This window comes from Protopterus annectens, chromosome 16.part0, assembly GCF_019279795.1.
Source record: "Protopterus annectens isolate FY-2018-M chromosome 16.part0, PAN1.0, whole genome shotgun sequence".
NCBI lineage: Eukaryota > Metazoa > Chordata > Ceratodontiformes > Protopteridae > Protopterus > Protopterus annectens.
This window is the reverse complement of record NC_056750.1, coordinates 419,068,679-419,086,912: the sequence shown is the minus strand read 5'-3', so window position 1 is coordinate 419,086,912 and position 18,234 is coordinate 419,068,679. Positions and strand designations below refer to the sequence as shown.

The following is an 18,234-nucleotide window of genomic DNA, read 5'->3' as shown; positions in this document are numbered from 1 at the left end:
CAGCACGTAAAAATCTACTGCCAATCATTAGCGGACCAGAGTTCCGCTGTGGCGACCCCTAACTGGGAAAAGCCGAAAGGCACAACAACTCTAATTTATTCTAAACATACATGGCTTTGTTTTCTTCTTTACAACTAATTATTTCCCCTTTAAACTGCAGTAGGGCTGGGAGCCTTCTCCCAAGACCTACCTATCCTCATATGTAATATATTTATAATGTTATTTATTTATTTTTTTGTAAACATGTTTTGTACTATGTTTCCATATTTGAGACTGTTTTTAGCTACTTTTTTCTGTATTAATGTTTGGAGCTTTTCTCCCTAGGCCTCCGCTGAAAATGGACCTGTGTCCAGTCTGACTTTCCCGGTCAACAAATGTAAAATAAATAAAAATAAAATAGCTGGGTACAGTAGCTTGAATCTCACACCTGCTTCTCAACATTCCCTGATTAGTAGAGTAAATGTACTCCTCTTCAACCTAATGTACAGTGAGTAATGGTTTCCAACAAACACTCTACTGTCTCACTTTTAGTACTTTGTCCTTCTGCCACAGTTTATTGCATATTTACTATTAAGGTCTAGGTTGCTTTGTCATGGCCAGGTGTGGAGCATACACATGATGTGCCCTTTCAATTTACAACAGTTGTGGAAGACTAGTCCAGTTGCTTATTTGTGCATTCATAAAATTAATACAGTCTGTCTTTCCAGTTTCTTTGGTACAGCAGAAAATCTCAGTTTTTTCCTACATGCTCTGTCCTGTAATTCTGTTATTTTTTGAAACACCTCTTCTTGAGCAGTCTTATATTCAGCCAGACATTTCTTCATTTCTCCCTCTGATTTTTGCAGTTTTTTCACTTCATCTGAATATCTTTTGAAGCATCCTCCATTATTTCCAGCTCTCTGTTATTTGAGTCAGTATCCTTCATTGTTTTATTTTAATGAACTCTGAATAAATCTGACTTATTTTTTTTCTCTAGGTTACTGGACGTCTTGTCTTGCAGCAAAGCTGGAGCTTGTACTGCTTTTTGCTGAACAGCTTCAGAATTCTTCCCAGTCATTGTTTTTTTCTCACCTTTTGTGATTGATTTTCTTTCAGGTTCTTTGAATTTATTATTTTGCTGGCATCCAGGCAGTGCACTTACTAGCCAGTTACTGAAAATTACCCAAAATAAGAGTTCACTGGCTCTCTTCTGAGTTTCTGTTTTCACATTGGGAAAGCTGAAATTAAGCTGTTACTCAATGGGCAGCCATCTTGGAAGTCCAAGCAGTAAGATAACTTTGTCACACAAATGGAAATTGGATCCACAGATATTTCAAAAAAATTGTTCGGAAGTAGGCCATCCAAGGATTAGATATCTTTGCTACATGTCACAACAGTGAAGATGGAATATTTTGTATCAGTTATTCTTCACAAGGTGGTTTTAAGGCAGGTGCCTTCTCCTTTCCATTTCTTTTGATTCAGAAGGTATTTCTTAAAGCAGAGCAAGAAAAGGCTATTCCTATCCAAATAGCTCCCGCTTGGCCATGACAACCATAGTGTTAATGACTCTCATCATTCTTCGCCATTGCCTCTGCACAAGTCTTTGGTGGCACAGCAGAAGGGTAAGGTTCACATAGCAGCCTCAAAACTGAATGTCAGCCTAGAGAACGGTACTATGATTTTTAGCAGTAGTTATTTTTCTATTCAAGTTTCCTTTATTTTGTAGAAAGATGTAGGACGTAGTACAAGAAAATCTTATCATAGGAGGTTACTAGACTAATGGCCCCAGAGCCCTTACAAGCCTAGCTAAGTTCAACCCATGTTCTCAAGGGTGTCTGTTTCAAGCACACACTAAAATCAGCACCTATTGCATCTGTCCAGGAGGGACCAGGGTGAATTTCTGGTTACCCATCCGTTCGTCCAAATTATGCTTAAATAAGGCCAACAAGGGGCTTTGTTTAACATGAATAAGATGCTTGTTCCAAAGGTGGGGCAACTTCTGTGAGACAAATCTCTCTCTCCAGCAAGTTCTATTGATGTCACATACCAGCTTAAGGTCCTTTGAGTGAGTGACCCATGTGCCATTTGACTCGCAAATATGCAACATTTCCATTAAAGCTGGGTCAGAGATTGCTCTATATTTAAGGCACAGGTCTCCTCTGAGCAGTCTCTACGACACAAAGTAAACTGACAATGATTTCAGTCTGTCTGCATAAGACAGATCTTGAAGACCCTGAATTTTCTTTGTAAGCATCCTTTGTGGTCTGTCCAATTGCTGCAGGTATTTGGAAAGGAACATACCAAAGGGAGCATTGTACTTTATTACTGGCCAGATAAGGGAAGAGTACAAGGGGGTTATAACCTCTCTTTTATGGAGGCAATGCCCTTACTTATGAGCAATATAAAATGTCCTTCTTAGCATTTTTTTTTATTTCTTCAAATCTTTTGGGTTTCTAATACTATGACAGGAATGGACCCCACTCCTAAGTCAAAGTACGATTAAAGTTCATGAAATTAGTGTTGTTTCAATTTTTGATGTCAGCCAGAAGTGCTCTTCGCAGCACCCACAATGTGCCCAGTAATGACTCCTGCAATTCTTACAGAGTTACATGTATTGGTAACATATCTAAATATGATTGTACATTCTTTCTTATAAGACCCGTTGCTCTTACTACTGTTTGAACTGTCTGGGTATCTTTCTTCCACATTGCTCTTGTTTCTGCCTGCAAATCCTGATATTTTATTACTTTGTTGGTCTCTGTACGCAAGATAGTGTAGTCACTGCGTGTAGTGATTTCAATTATCAATGCTACTTTTGTCTTCTTTCATGGACCACTATTTCTAGTTTTCTCTCATCTATCTTTTGAACTGTGGTTTCTAGTATTTTTCAGCCATTTCAGTACCATAATGTTTGCACAATTCCCAGTGCAACAGTCTTGCCACATTATATTCTTTCTTTTGTTTTTTAGCACATTCAGTAGCTGCCTGTTTTTTATCTACTTCTGGTTTGATTTCCATTCCTGCTTGACACCAATATGCTTCTGCTAGATTAAGTAGGGAAGTCATCTTAGATTTATTCTCCTCATGTTTCAAAACTTTCACTATGTTTGGGTCTTGTGAAGTCAGCAAATATATGTGCAGTCCCACGATTGCAGATCTATACATGTTATCAATTTCAAGGAGGCCCATACCTCCTTCCGAACGGGGAGCATATAATCTTGGTATGCACTGATTTTTTATAAATCCTTTGATGAGCATTAAGCATTCTTCTTGTTTTGCTATCTAATCTTTCCAACACCTTTTGGGGCCAGTCAGTCATTCCAAAACTGTAAGTTAGGACAGGAAGAGCATATTAGTTTATAGCTTGAATTTTGTTTCTAGATGTCAGTGCTGTTTTCAGAATTAATTTAAGTCTTCTAAAGTACTCCATACTAAGTTTTATTAGCATTTGTTCATGTTTTATTGTTGATCCTTCATTAATTCCCAAGTATTTATACACTCCCTCTTGCTCAAGTTCTTTTATATCTCATTTTTTTCCCAAACTGATGTTTTCTTGGTGCTGCAGTTATCCTGCTTTAAAAGGTTGCTTTTGCACATTTATCAAGACCAAATGACATTCTTATATCATCTGAAAAAGTTTGACTACTTGCAGTTGTGCTTTCAGTTCCTCATCTGATGAGCTATACAGTTTTAAATAATTGACAGAGAAGATGAGAAGTCTTTACACTTGATTGTCTTCTAGGAGCCAAATTATAACCATGGCCCAATCTGTTAAGTAGACAGTTAATGGGTTAAGGGAAGACAGAATAGCAGTGGTGGCAGGGAGTTACCCTGGTATATCTCCCTTTAAATTTTTATCCCTGGAATAATAATTTGTACTTTATCATGGCTTAATTACAAAGTGGTCTGCCACTGTTTCATGGTCACTGTAATGTAATCGATCAGTGTAGGGTGCATCTTATATATTTTTAAGCACTCTTTTATCCATGAATGTGGGATATTGTCAAATCCTTTTTTGTAGTCAATCCATGCCATACTTAGATTCTTCCCCTTTTTACAGTTCTCCACTATGATTTTATTTAGCAACAAATGATCCTTTGTACCATATGTTGTTGCGTCTTTCGGCTTTTCCCGGTTAGGGGTCGCTACAGCGGAACTCCGGTCCGCTAATGATTGCTGAGTTGCCAGCTCTGACGCACAACCTTCAATGAAGGTACACCCATTCACGCATGTCTCCAGACAGAAGGCGCTCTAGCTGAGAATCAAACAGGACAACGTCTTATTGTGAGGCGACAGCTCTACCGCAGCACCACCACATATGACTTTCTTTTATTGCCCTTTTTTCTATTGTCATGCTTGAGTTTTCATCTAAATGACTGTAAACTCTATTGGCATCACTTCAGGTATATAGTGTATACATCATCTGAAGGCAGGTTATTGGTTTATAATTTTTTAGAGTAACATGCAGGTTCACTCTTAAGTAGGAGCATTGCTTTCCTGTTGTTAACTAGGTCGGTGTCTGTTCTTACCCATGGCTAAATCTTCATGCAGAAATGTTAAAACTTTTAACCAGAAGTTAGGTATGCATCTGGGCCTGGGGTTTTCCAAATAGAGGCTTTTCTTAACTTTATTTCAGTCTCTCTGCCTGTTACTGCATCCCATTTCATATCCTGTACCTCTGAAATTCTTATTCTTTCTTTTATTTATTCTATCCATTTAGCATTTTTGTTATGTTCCACAAGATCTTCATAAATATTTCTCCAAAATGTATCTATTTCTTCTTTTTTGGGTGGACTTTCAATTCCATTTACCTTGTTTCCCAATTCTCTATAGAAATGTTTGTAGTTATCAATCAACTGCTTATTTTGTACTTTTCCTTTATATTTATCTGTGTTATCTTCTGAGTTTTTCTGCTTGTGCTGATATTTCTAGTTTATTATTTGCGAAAGTGCATGATAGATCCTAATCCGTTATATTGTGCGTTGCTTTTATCATGTCTATCTTTCTGAGTATTTTTGTTGGTTTGTTCCCTCTTCTATACTCTTCTAACATTGACACTTCTTGTTTTAATTGCTTTATAGTTTTGTCTGTTTGATACTTCCGTGATGGTATTTGATTTCTCCCCTTCCATTCCTTTATTACCTTGTGTTCTTGTGATAGAATTTTATCTATTATTAATTCAGCTACACCGTAATATATCCTGTGTACTTCTGTTATATCGCATGGATCTCTACAGACAGTCCTAATCACCGTGTTCATTTGTTTTATCAAACTTCTAACTTTTTGGGTTTTATTGACCTTCTGCAGTCTATTTCTTTCATTGATCTTAATATGTTTATCTATCTCTATTAAATCAAGCCACTCTTCTGTTAGCTCATTTTCTTCTAAACTGAGGGCACATTTTTGTTCATTTCCTGTAGGAATTCTATAGAAAGTTGTATACCATCTTCCTGTGGCACATTCTCTTCAATTTCATCCTATGTCATCCATTGCACTGTCATATGGGAACTCACTGGCCTATCACTCCTCAACATTGACTGTATCAGTTGCCACAGTTTCCTGTTCCTTCCCTTGCTGTCCAGCTTCAAGTGAACATTTATGCTGGTTTCCTGAGGAAGGCTCCAAAATATCTTCATATGGCAACTGACCAGTTGCTTCCCATTCCACTGGTTTCTCCTTAATTTGGATGTCTGTTACTCTATCCTGTTGTGGTGCTTTCTGAGTTAGATTTTCTACACTGAATCCTTCACTTTGCAAGTACTCCATAACCTCACTTTCTGTTTCTTTAACTTCTCCATTACTAATGTTTTCTCCTTTTCCTCTTTGTCTTCTTATTTTTTGTATTGTAAAGTTTTCCATGTCTGGTGCTGCTCTTTTTGTATTGATTAGTTTTGCTTTCTCCTTTGCATAAATATTACACCATATTAAATCTCTCTTTCTTTCCCATGTCCATATTTCTTTTTTTATACTTTTCAAAAATCTCTAGATTTTGTTGTTTATATTTCCACACTTCCTCACATGCTTCTTTTTCCAAACAGATCAGTGTTTCTTGTTCTATATAATGTTTTTCACAAATGAGTTGTATTAATGAACACAAATTTTTTATTTGAAGCTTATGACATTTTTTCTTTTCTCTTATTTCTCTCTTAATCTTTTTGTATATCTTGTGTCTGAAAATTTTGGCTTTTTGCATAATAGTATAACAATACATAATTTCTTTCTTATCCTCAATAGTCCACTCTATCATCTTTATGGCTCTTCTTTGGCCTATCAGTTTTTGTGATTTGTGTAGACTACTACTTCCTTCTTCAACAGGGGGGCTATGCTCCCTGAGCCTGACCTGGCCCCATTGTAGGAATGATTTCGTATTTTGAGGATTCTGCATTGTCATTTTTTTCCGGTCCTGGCACCACTGCACCTACCAAGATTGGGCACTTTTTTATCATGGCCCTTGTGCACCCAGCTATCCTTTTTATTTTTTGACCTACTTCTGTCCATGATATATGCTATATAAAATACAGTCTATATATATCAGTGTAGTCTTGGTGAGATTTTGTGATAAGCAGAGTCCTCCTCGTGAAGGTACTCACCAAGACTTGAGGATGATTTCAATTTCAGCAATACTACTCTCCTTTGCTTGCTGACTTATCTCTCCATTCGGACCCTTCTTACCACTGTGGAGACATGATGATCGAAGTTTAGGTTGCTGTCGACCTGTGTGCCCAGATCTCTCACCACTGACTGTGTGCTTAGTATATTGCTGTTGATCTGCTAGTTTGCAGGAACATCACCCTTGCCAAAGGGGATGATAATGCATTTTGTTGTATCAAGTTTAAGACCCTGACTTTGGCACCAGTCATATTCAGAAGTGGACATTTGTTTCCTTGACGATGTCACAACTACAGTATCCTGTGCTAAGGCTGTTAGACTGTCTAAACCATTTTGTTTGACTTGGGTTTGGATTATTCATTGATCAGAGTTCATGTCTGCAAACTTCTTGTGTGCCAGCTTTCTCACAAAGAGCAGCATATTTCTCTAGTCAGAAAGGAATTCTTCTCTGGCCACTAAGAAGACATATCTTTCCTCTTGGGATTTGAACTTTTGTATTAGATAATATAACTTTGCTTCAGTTTGAATCACCACAAACAGTGGTTTTAAATAACTCTTACAAAAATAAATTTTTGGTTACTTCTTCTAGCAGATGCATTTAAGAGTTGTATGCTTGCAAGTATAAAGGTCCTTACTTGGTATTTCATGACAAAAGTGTATCATGGAAAACAAATTAATCTTTTGTGCCTAAAGCTGGATCATACTCTTAATATGTATACTGTTGCAACTATTTTTTTCTTCAAACTACCATGATGATGGGGACATTTAGATGCTATGGATTTGGACAGACTAGTTCATAGGTATGTATTAGTCTAACAACAACAAGGGCCTTTTTAAGCCTAGTCATGCATCCTAAATCTCTGACAAGTTCTGGTACCCCTGATAAGTGTAAGTAGGGGCTTGGGAGATTAAACATTTAAAAGCAAGGGCTTGGGAGATGAACTATTTACAGGCTGCTAGTGTCCATTATGGACATAGGTGCCAAGCCATGGATGAATTTCCAGTTCCCCATCCAGTTGTCCAATTTACATTTGAATTGGTTAGGGAAGAACTCTGCTTCACATGGATGATGATCCTGTCTCTCCATCAGGTCCTGTTTATTTCATAGGTGAGTTTAAGTCTTTAGAGCAGGTAATTCTGGTGCTGTTTGTTTTGCAGATATGCAGAAGGTCCATCGAGGGGGCAGGGGGTCTGACAGTGCCTTGTATGCCAGGCATGATCTCCCCTCAGTAGGTTATAGGAAACAGAATACAAGGATAGGGCCTTGAAGTGGTCTGCATAGGACATGTGACTTACTTCCTGTGCTCTTTTAGTGAGAAATCTCTGTGGAGTTTCCTATTGTTGGATGTACCTGCTTAGGTACATACCAAAGAGGGCATTGTACAATGATAGGTCTGATGAATGCCACATACAGTGGAATAATGACCTCCTTGGACCTAGTGCACAACATAGAATGATTTCCTCACTACTGTAGATACGTGATGGTAAAAGGCTAGATTACTGTCAGTGTGTGTCCCCAAGTCACCGACAACTGGGCCAGCTCTTAGGGGTGTGTTATCATTATGATAGTATGGTGGATGACTTACCAAAGGCTTCTATTATGCATTTCTTGGCATTTAGTTTTAGTCCATGGTTCTTGACACCAGTTATTTATCTGTAGTCCATGGTTCTTGACACCAGTTATTTATCTATATCAGACCTTCCTGGAGAACATTTGTGCCAGTGAGGGATTCTGTGACTGCTCCAAGTTTGCAATCATCTGCAAATTTAGGCAGCCAGAGGTTATTGACATTGGCCTTGACTTCAGAGAAATAAATACCAAAAAGGAGCGATCCCAGGACCAGTCTCTGAGGGACTCCACTATGGCTGGCCTCTTTGGAGAGGTGGACTCATCAGTTCTATCTTCCTAGGTCATGTTTGTGAGCCAGCTAGCTAACCACCGGGTGGCATAAGGGTTTATACCCAACTTCTTGAATTTAGCAATACCTGAGTGGGGTATTGTTTCAAATGCCTTGGCCAGGTCAAGGTAGGTCGTGTGAACCATTTTGCCCTCATCCATTACTTTGGTGACCTTCTCAAAGATGTCCACTGGGTTGACCTGCCCTTAACAGAACCAAATTGGGTTAGGTCCAGTTTCTGGAGGTTTCGTGTGTCATTACTGATCATATCCATGATAATTCTTTCAGTGGTTTTGATTATGAGACTAGTGAGACTTATGGGTCTTTAGTTTCCAGGGTTTGTAGATGGTTCAATTTTGTACAGAGGGATGACTGTTGCTGTTCTCCATTCATTAAGCATGAAGCCTGTTTGGAGACTATGGTTAAATAGCAATTCCAAAGGGCTTGGTAGCATGAAACATGACCTATATAGAAGTCATCCTGGGCCCAAAATGCTGCAGTCTTGGCCTTAGAGAGAGCATTGAGTACCTGTTCCCTAGTGATAGTAGGGGGAGTTACAGTTGATGGTATTTCTTGAGGGGGAGGGGTAAAGTTCGAGCTGAATTTGTGTGCCAGTTGGTTTGTTTTATTTTCTGGCGCAGAATAGGTGGCTTCATTGACAATTAGGTCTGCACACAATAGTGTATTGCCTTTGTGGTTGTGGACATAGCTAAAGAATGCCTTGTGGTTGTCCTTGGCCTGGGAAGCCAAATTTACTTCAAATGGGTCTGTAGTTTCCAGGGTCTGTGCATGGCCCCCTTTGTGCAGAGGGATGACTTTTACTGTTTCCTTTCATAAGGCATGCAGCCTGTTTGGAGACTACAGTCAAATAGCAATTCCAGAGGGCCAATAGGTCATGCTTCATGCTATTTAGAAGACATCCTGGGATATTGTTTGTGCCCATTGATCTAGTGTTCTTGGCCCTAGAGCATTAAGGATATGTTCCCTAGTGATAGGGGAGCTAAATTTGACGAATGGAGGTTGAGTGGGGAGAAAGGGGTAAAGTTGGAGCTGAATTTGTCAGTTCTTTGTAGGTTTTGCTGTATCTTCTGGCTCAGTATAGTCACCACCATTAACAATGAACCCCTCACACAATTGTGTATTGCCTTTGAAGCTGAAGACATAGCTAAAGAATACCTTGTGGTTTTCCTTGGTCCGAATTTACCTCATGTTTGCCTTTGGTAGATTTTACTTGTCCTTTGAGTTTCTTTCTTCTGTTATACAGTCTATTACTGTGATTCCACCAGGGTGGCTTGTTTTTTGAGTTAGTTCAGTATTTCTTCCTGTTGGGTACAGCTGCCTCTATGCAGGTATTGACATGCTTGTAGAGAGCTTCTGTCAGCAGTTCTGCATAGGTAGCAGTATTTTCAGGGTTTATGGGGGCTTCAGATTTTGCAAGTTTATCCCTTAATAATAAGAAGTTAGCCTTAGAATAGTTCTTGGACATTCCAGAGTTAGCTGGGGTTCCAGGTTTTTTTTTTTTTACTTCAGAGGAGACCATTTTGTTGTCTGGACTTACCAGAGAAGACGTTACATTAGGGAGTGTGCAGAACTCTCCCATATTGGTGAGGACCAGATCTAGTATGTTTGCACCTCTGGTCAGTGTATTGACAATCTGGTCCAGGGAGTTTTTGTTTGCAAAATGCAAGAATCTCTGTGCTTGCACATTTGGTATCTAATATGTTTCCCAGCTAATAGTGGGGTGGCTAAATTCAGCCATTAATATGGTATTAGAATGGATGGTGAGTATTTCCAATTTTATGAGTTTCCTGGGTCATAGTGGGGGATGTATATCTTACAAGGATGAGGTATGGGATTTTGCCTATGGTGATTTGAACGTAGAGAAGCTCAAATGCATTGTCCTGTTTGACCATCCTTGAGGTATATTTATTTTTGATGTAAATCGACACACCTTCAGCTTTAGCCCCTCTCTGTGTAGTAGCTGGTCTAAGTGTGTGGAAGGCATTATAGCCTTATAGCCTTGCACTGCCAGTGTGCTCTCCACAGCTTTAAAACCATGTCTCAGTAACTGAACGTATGTCAGTATTCTCTAAGGTGAAGAGAGCTAGTTGAGAGTGGAGTTTTTTTTGTTTATACTGCTAGCATTGAGCAGTAACACCTTTAGATTTTCTTGGTTTTGATTTGCTATGTCAGAAGTACTTTGTTTGGCATTGCCTAGAAAAGGCACTATGGGGAGGACAATGTTTGAGCTAATATTTGAAAGCCTAAGAAGAGAGAGGTTCAGACCATCCCTAACAAAGCAGCGTGGTCTCTTGACTCGACCATCTCTTTCCATGCTGACAACCCCCCACCACCACCACCACCACCACCATACATCAACACCAGAAAGTAAGTCATTATTAATTTTCATTTCAAGGTCATTTTCTGTTCGTATTGTAGCATCATCCTTGGAGAAGGTAATATGCTGCTCAATGTTAGGCTCATACCAGTCTGAGATGCATGTTCTGAGAGCTCCATGATGTCTCTCTTCATGTAGTCTAGGGAGGTATGTCTGAAATCCTTTACACCCATATAGACTATGACTGAGTCATACTGGTACTTGCAGTCCACTAACCTTAGTGCATGCATAATGTGTTGGATCCTGCCCCCGGTAAGCAAATGACCATGGCTTTCAGCTTAATCAGCCTGGTGAGAGAGACGGTCTCCCAATGGAGTCTCCAGTGATTAGAAATTTGGATTATGTGATGTCTTGCCTCATGGGCATATGAGCTTAGAAGTAGAGGCTCCATGAGATGTTGCTGTATGTGTTGATGTGGTTGTTGTTTTGAAAAAGTGCATTCAGGACTGCTGAGGGTATTTTTTATGAGTACTTCATCTAGGAGGACTTTAGGGTTTAGGAAGGATACATTTAAGTGCCTCAGCATATGTGAGTCTATGTGCTTTGAACAGTATGTTGGGTGCAGTGTGTGTACTACTGACAACCTCATTGATGTTGGGAGAGCTTTGCCTCCAGTGACATTGCGCAACTACATCTCTCCCATACAGTATTTGTTTGAGAATTAGCTGGTTGTCCGTAAACATGAGGCAATTTCTGCATTTTCTGCATTGCCTCAGGATGCCTATATCCACCAGCTGGTAATGGAGTAAGTACGAAAGTTCATATCCATGGCAACATGCACTTTTTTATTGATTAGATTGCAGTGAGAATATAAAGTTATGTCAGAAGTATCTGGTTTGCAACTCTGGTGACAGTGCTTGTCACTACAAACTAGTTGCTCTGTGTGTAACTAGGTTTTAGTGAAATTTCAAGGGTGCTTTTACAGGAAAAATGTCAAATCAAGGTGTCTGTGTCTATACAGGACACTGACAAGCACTTGGAGGGAAGCTAATAAGAAGACCCCTTGATGGTTTATGGATGAAATATTTAGGGAGATATTCCAAAGTTAGGTTAGACAGCAGCTAATCAAAAAGTACTTACTGAAAAGAAAGAATGACTTAGCTTTGTTAAGAATGATGAAAGCCTGTCTGCTACTAGCGCTGGTCTCACAACAGCTTCACACTGCTGGGATACAATGCTCCTTTTCTTCTTCTCCTTTCATCAGACGCAAAACAGTAGCACCATTCCCAAGATGAGAAGCAGGTCGCAGGCTCTTTGGTTGATCAACAGTCTTGTCCCAGACGATGCAAGAGTCTGTAGGCTTGCTGTAGCCTTTTAGTGATGGATGCCTTGAATATCACCAGGCCAGTCAGGAAGGTCCAGCATAGTCACTGCCCAATCAGAAACAGTCGGGAATCGGTACACTCTGTTCCTTCCGCCACCAGGAGCAAAATATAAGCACAAATTCCAGGCTGGCACCTATGAAGAAGTTGTCAGGCTTTCTGGTGATCAGCAGCCTCCAAGAAGTAATGTCCCTGTGCTCCTTCTGTCACCAGGAGCAAAACAGAAGCACTAATCCCAAAATGAGTACTGAGAGGCAGAATGTAAGCTCCCCAGTAATTGGTGATCTTGCACTAGATGTTGTAGATTGTAAAGGTAAAATGAAAAAAATCAGCTAATATCCTAAGAGTTGCAGTGTGCACTAAACAGTTAGATATGAAAGAAGGGTTAACTTAAGCTTTGGCTATGTAAGTGGATTGCCACTAATTTTAAAGGAGAAAGACTGGAAGGGGTGGTGGGCACTTTGCATTCTGGCTCTATGATATACAGTGGGGATGGCCAATAAATTTAAATAGCTGAAGGGGAATGATTTCACAAAATGATAATTTTGTGCTTACTCACAACAGCCATTGAAAGAGGAGAGGGAAGGAAATATGTAGTCAGATTAACATAAGTGGCAGACAACTGGAAAGACAGTTGAGTTTAAAGACACAACAGCACCAGGGTGGAAGGGAGTCAGAAAATTTGAATTTCTTTGTTAATCAAAAGAGAGACAGTTGTTGTCTATTTCCTAGTTTAATTATGCAATTAAAAGCAGAATGCAGGTAAAAACAGTGTAAAGAAAATAAACCACAGTATACAAAACAGAACAAGGCAATGAAGTGATATAAAATACAAGAAAGTAAAAACAAATTAATCTTTCCCTCTCAGCAATTTATGGCAGAGTCTGCATGACGTTTTCCAGTAAAGCCTTGAAATGTTTTTTTTTAACCCCTTAAATAGGTTTAGTTTCTAGCTTCACCATCAGTTCATAGGTAATTAATCTTAATTGACCTGTTCTAATTTCTGTGCGAGTCACAAAAGACAAAGCTGTGGTCTCTTTCCTAGTTTAAATATGCAATTAAAAGCAGAATACAAGTAAAACACAGTGTAAATATAATAAACCAAAATATGTAAGACAGAAGAAGGCAGTGAAGTAATACAAAATGAATATGAAGGTATGAGAGCAATCACCACGAATGAATCACCAAAGTACAAAAATGCAACATGTCCCGGATGGAAGTCCAAAAACAGTCAAAGTAGAGTTGTAAAAAACGTTTATTCCAAAACAGAAGATGAGCGCTTTCGCATAGCCAAGCTATGCTTCATCAGATATGTATCTGATGAAGCATAGCTTGGCTATGCGAAAGCGCTCATCTTCTGTTTTGGAATAAACGTTTTTTACAACTCTACTTTGACTGTTTTTGGACTTCCATCCGGGACAAGTTGCATTTTTGTACTTTGGTGATTCATTCGTGGTGATTGCTCTCATACCTTCATATTCACTTTACTTTCTACTTGGTGAGAGCAACTTTAGCAGTGAGTAGTATTCCTGGTATTGCTAAGTAATACAAAATACAAGAAAGCCAAAACAAACTAACCTTTCTGTCAAAGCAATCTATGGCAGTCAAAGTGAGTTTTTTTCCAGTAAAGCCAAAGTAAAGTCAAATATTACACTAGTGGAACTAATGAAAGCAGAAGAAAATTATAAGCGTTTTGTTTCATTTCGGAAAGGAAGTAAAGACCTACCATTCTGTAAGCAGACTCTGTCTGAATTGCTGGCCCACTGAATTAATTTTGCCATGACAAGTGTAATAAACCTCAGCAAAACACAAGAAGTGTGCATTCCACTAGGGGGAAAAAAAACTACATCAGCGGCATATTTCAGAAATGTGTTTGCAAAAGTTATTTTAGAAACTGCCACATGGACTATGTTAACATTTCTCAAAGCACTGCAAACTAAATGCGCAGTCCAAGATTAGGGCAGGTTTTGGCCTTGCAGTACTGCAGGGAATCCCATAACTGTAACCCAACCCAGGTGTTACAATTTACTGTTACAGTGATGACAACAGTATAACTGTTATGTCCTATAATAGTAGATATTTGATGAAATGTCAATATGACAAGATGTTATAATGGATTTGTACTATATGCATCTGACAGCAACAAGCTGAAATGTATTATTGTAGCTATTATATTCTGTTTTTTTCAGGTTGTCATTTGTAACCGGGCAGATCAGTGGAATAAGAAGTGTTCCCGTGAACTCCTTTAGTAGATCTGCCCTTTATTTATATGAGGTACAGAGTATCATCCTCTGACTTTGGTTTGGTATGTTGACAGTGGTCAAAGTATAAGCTGTTGGTTACCATTGTCACTAGGTCTTTAAATGGTATTTTTTTATTTCAGCATTTCTTTTGCAATTGTAATCTCTCTCTGAATTGTCTTCTAGAAACAATGCCAACTTCTGAAGCTTTTCTGAATAGTCATTTATTTGTTTTACAATAAAATATCCATAAAAATTATATTTTTGCAATTATTTTAACTGTGGTGGTGGTGCTGCGGTAGTGTTGTCGCCTCACAGTTAGACGTTGCCTGTTCGATCCTCAGTTAGAGCGTCGTCTGTGTGGCGGCATGCGTGAACGGGCGTTCCTTCGTGGAAGGTTTTGCGTTAGGCCCGGCACGCCAGCACGTAAAACTCTACTGCCAATCATTAGCGGACCGGAGTTCCGCTGTGGCGACCCCTAACCGGGAAAAGCCAAAAGACACAAACAATTTTAGGTACCCACGTAATAGCACTGTGGAACTTCAAGGCAAATCAGGACACAGGTCAGGAATGCCTGCTGACCTAACTGGGGTGGTCAGTAATGAGAAAGTGTGATTAATTTTCATGTCATGGAATGAATATATGCCATACTAATATATCTGTTAATAACTTGACCAAGATAGAGTTTATATGGTACTTCCCAAAATGCATATCAGGAGCTATCCACTTAGTAGGATTGTAGAACATCATTTCACTGTTGAAGTCAGCTCAAAGTCAGGAATGGTTTCTGTGATCCAGAGGAAATTGTTTTGTAATTAGGAACACATGATTTTGTTTTTGTGTCATATTATAAATGTATTCCATATTATTATTTCTGTTAACCTCACTAAGATACCATTGGCGTTACTTGGCGATAGTTGTAAGTTTATGTAATTCTGGAAAATTCTTATATCTTGATATCTGTACTTCTTTAGCAGTAGAATTTGCAACTGAAGATAAGCATATTCATGCAAATATGTCAGGAATTGTTTACTATGTAGTAAGTCATGCATCTGAGGTGTACATAGTCAATAAAGTGGCTGTACCTGATGGGAACATCTGTATAAGTGGGTGTTGTAAATGGTTGCACTGTATGCGCCTGACAGGAACAAGTTGAAATGGCCATAATTTATGTACTTATTACATTTGTTTGATCACAGTCAGAAATCTGAGGTGTCCACAGTCAGTGAAGTGTTTGTGCTTGGTGGGAACCTACCACCACTCTGCTGATTTTTATACTTGTTGAGAAATAACACTTGCATGTTTGCTTAAATATATTTCTGTAAATATCTCCTGCAGTGACTACTTGGAAGCATTATGGGGCAACATTTCACATGCCCAGTCAGTCTTAATGTGAGAAATGGGGATACTTAGTACTTGACAATATCTGAGTTATTTTCCTTAAATATTAGGATTGCATATCATATGCTACTAATTATATTAATAACTTGCAGCAGAAGATATTTCTAAGGTATTCCATGGTATCAAATGAAAGCACATGCAGTGTTTGAAAGGCGTTGCACTGATAAGTTGGTATCCATCTACTGCTGCTTTGCAAATCTTTATATTTATTTGTGCATTAAGCATGCAGATATGTGTACAAATTTTAATTAGCAAATGGAGTGACACCCACAGAGATGCTTTGCTGCAAACTGGAGATCACATTTAATTGAACAAAAGTAACACTGCTAGTTGATTTTATAATTACTATAACAAAATGTATGTATTATTTAATTAGTTGTTTAGTATGTAATTACCATTATGTCGGGCTGCTATGTCAATATTATCATTATGAAGAGAAGTACTTGCTGAAGAACTGTTATATTAATAAACCACTCTCTAATAGAAAGGCACATCCCTGCCATCTGGAAAATGTCATATATTATTCCTCTGTACATATGTACAAAGGATAAAAGCCATAGCCATAACCTTGGTCCCAAGTTAGAATATTGTTTTACATGGTAGGGCAATTTTATGCATTAAATGTATTCATACATAGTTATATTTTTTTAAACATGACACTTATATATATAAGTATGGGTTATGGTTTTTATAGAATGTGGATTAATAGCTTAGGTTTTCTGCATTGTATTTATATGTTTTCTTTTTGGATTTATGTCTTTAAAAGTATGTAAGTAATTAAACAATTAAGTGCTCATCTAACAAGATGGGATGGTGTGTGTATGTGTGTGTGTGTGTGTGTGTGTGTGTGTATATATATATATATATATATATATAATCTACACACACACACACACACATATATATATATATATATATATATATATATATATATATATATATATATTGAGGGTAGATTCAATTTATTTTATCTGATGAAGTCCTAGATGGTGAACAAAATTGCAGTGAGACTGTTAAGCATTAATAATGGAGTGTTTTACTCGATCGGAGGATTGATTTTGTTGTGGTCATTGACTTCCCAGGTGCTTTGATTGAGTTGTTTTTTGGTTTCTTGAGTTGCACCTGTTTTTCCTCTTTTTTGTGGTTCCTTGTGTAAGTAAACATACTGTAACAGTAGATATTCAAATGATCAATCCTGCAATAGCTAATCTCTCCCTACCCCATGTTTTGTGTGTGTTTTTATGCCAGGGTGTGGATGTCTGTTTTTGTTTTTCCTAGCAATGCCTTCTCGGGATTTAGACTTTCTCTCCCAGTTGGCATGAAAGCTCTAAAGGGTTTGGTTCCCAAACCTGTCCTTTAATCAGCTCAGCCCAAGATCTCTAATGGGTTGGGCAAAGGAGCTTTGAATGCTGGCCAGCTATTATATCCAGTGCAGGATATGACTCGTGTAGCTTAGCCTGCTGCAGCAGTGATCATTCCAATATCTACTATTAGGATATGTTTACTTATACAACTGCACTTTCGTCTTTTGTTTCCATAAGTGTATTTCTTTGAAAATAGTTATGCATCTTGAGTATACTTAAAAATGTATTACCACTTGATACTTCACATTACATTAAATATGCAACCAAAGTATGTAACCCTGGATGAATTACAGAAGGAGGCAGTTCTGAAAACATTCTAGGTGCTGAGAAGAGCACTGTTAACTAACATCAAAGATTGAAACAATGATTTCATGAACTATAATTGTACATTGTCTAAGGAATGGTGTCCATTCCTGTCATAGTATTAGAAACCCAAAACACTTGGAGAAATTAAACTTGAAATAATTCATTTTAACTGCAGGTTAATGTGATAAGAAAATGTAGAGAACTGATTATGTTTTGTTCTGTTTGAAAATGAGTTTATTAGGTAAGTAGTGCAGAAATAAGTTTACATTATAATGTACTGTAGCTGCATAAGAATATTGACACTCAAAAAATTTTGAAAAATGGTTCTGGTTTTAGTGATACTAATTTTTCTTTTCTTTTTCTTTTACAGGATTCAAACGAAAAGCCTGCTAAGCGAGAAAATCCCCACAAATACCTTCTCTACAAACCCACATTTAGTCAGCTTTACACATTTCTAGCTGCGTCTTTTAAGGTTTGTATAATAAATTCTTTGGGAAGGGATTTCTTTATGAAGAGTAAACAAAACTTGAAGATATACCACTACTAAGTGTGCTGAAATTTTAAGGGAGAAAACCATGGATTCACAGCTTGTCTTTTAATCATTCCACTACTCAGATGTAATATCCAGAAAACCATCCAAGGTGATATTTCTCAACAGATTCTAACTAGAAAGCAGCAGAATTCTTAGGGAATTTCAAGAGTCAGCAAACAGAATAT

At 38.2% G+C, this 18,234-nt stretch overlaps 1 protein-coding gene across 8 annotated transcripts in view; it reads left to right on the top strand.

Annotated features, from left to right (window-relative positions):
* SCAI (suppressor of cancer cell invasion) overlaps positions 1-18,234 on the top strand; it is a 2,763,600-nt gene that overhangs the window by 1,890,914 nt on the left and 854,452 nt on the right. For all 8 annotated transcript variants that reach the window (XM_044058030.1, XM_044058027.1, XM_044058025.1 and 5 more), the window contains one exon: positions 17,888-17,989. In XM_044058030.1, coding sequence (XP_043913965.1) covers positions 17,888-17,989 — 102 coding nt within the window. The remainder of the gene's footprint in view (positions 1-17,887; positions 17,990-18,234) is intronic.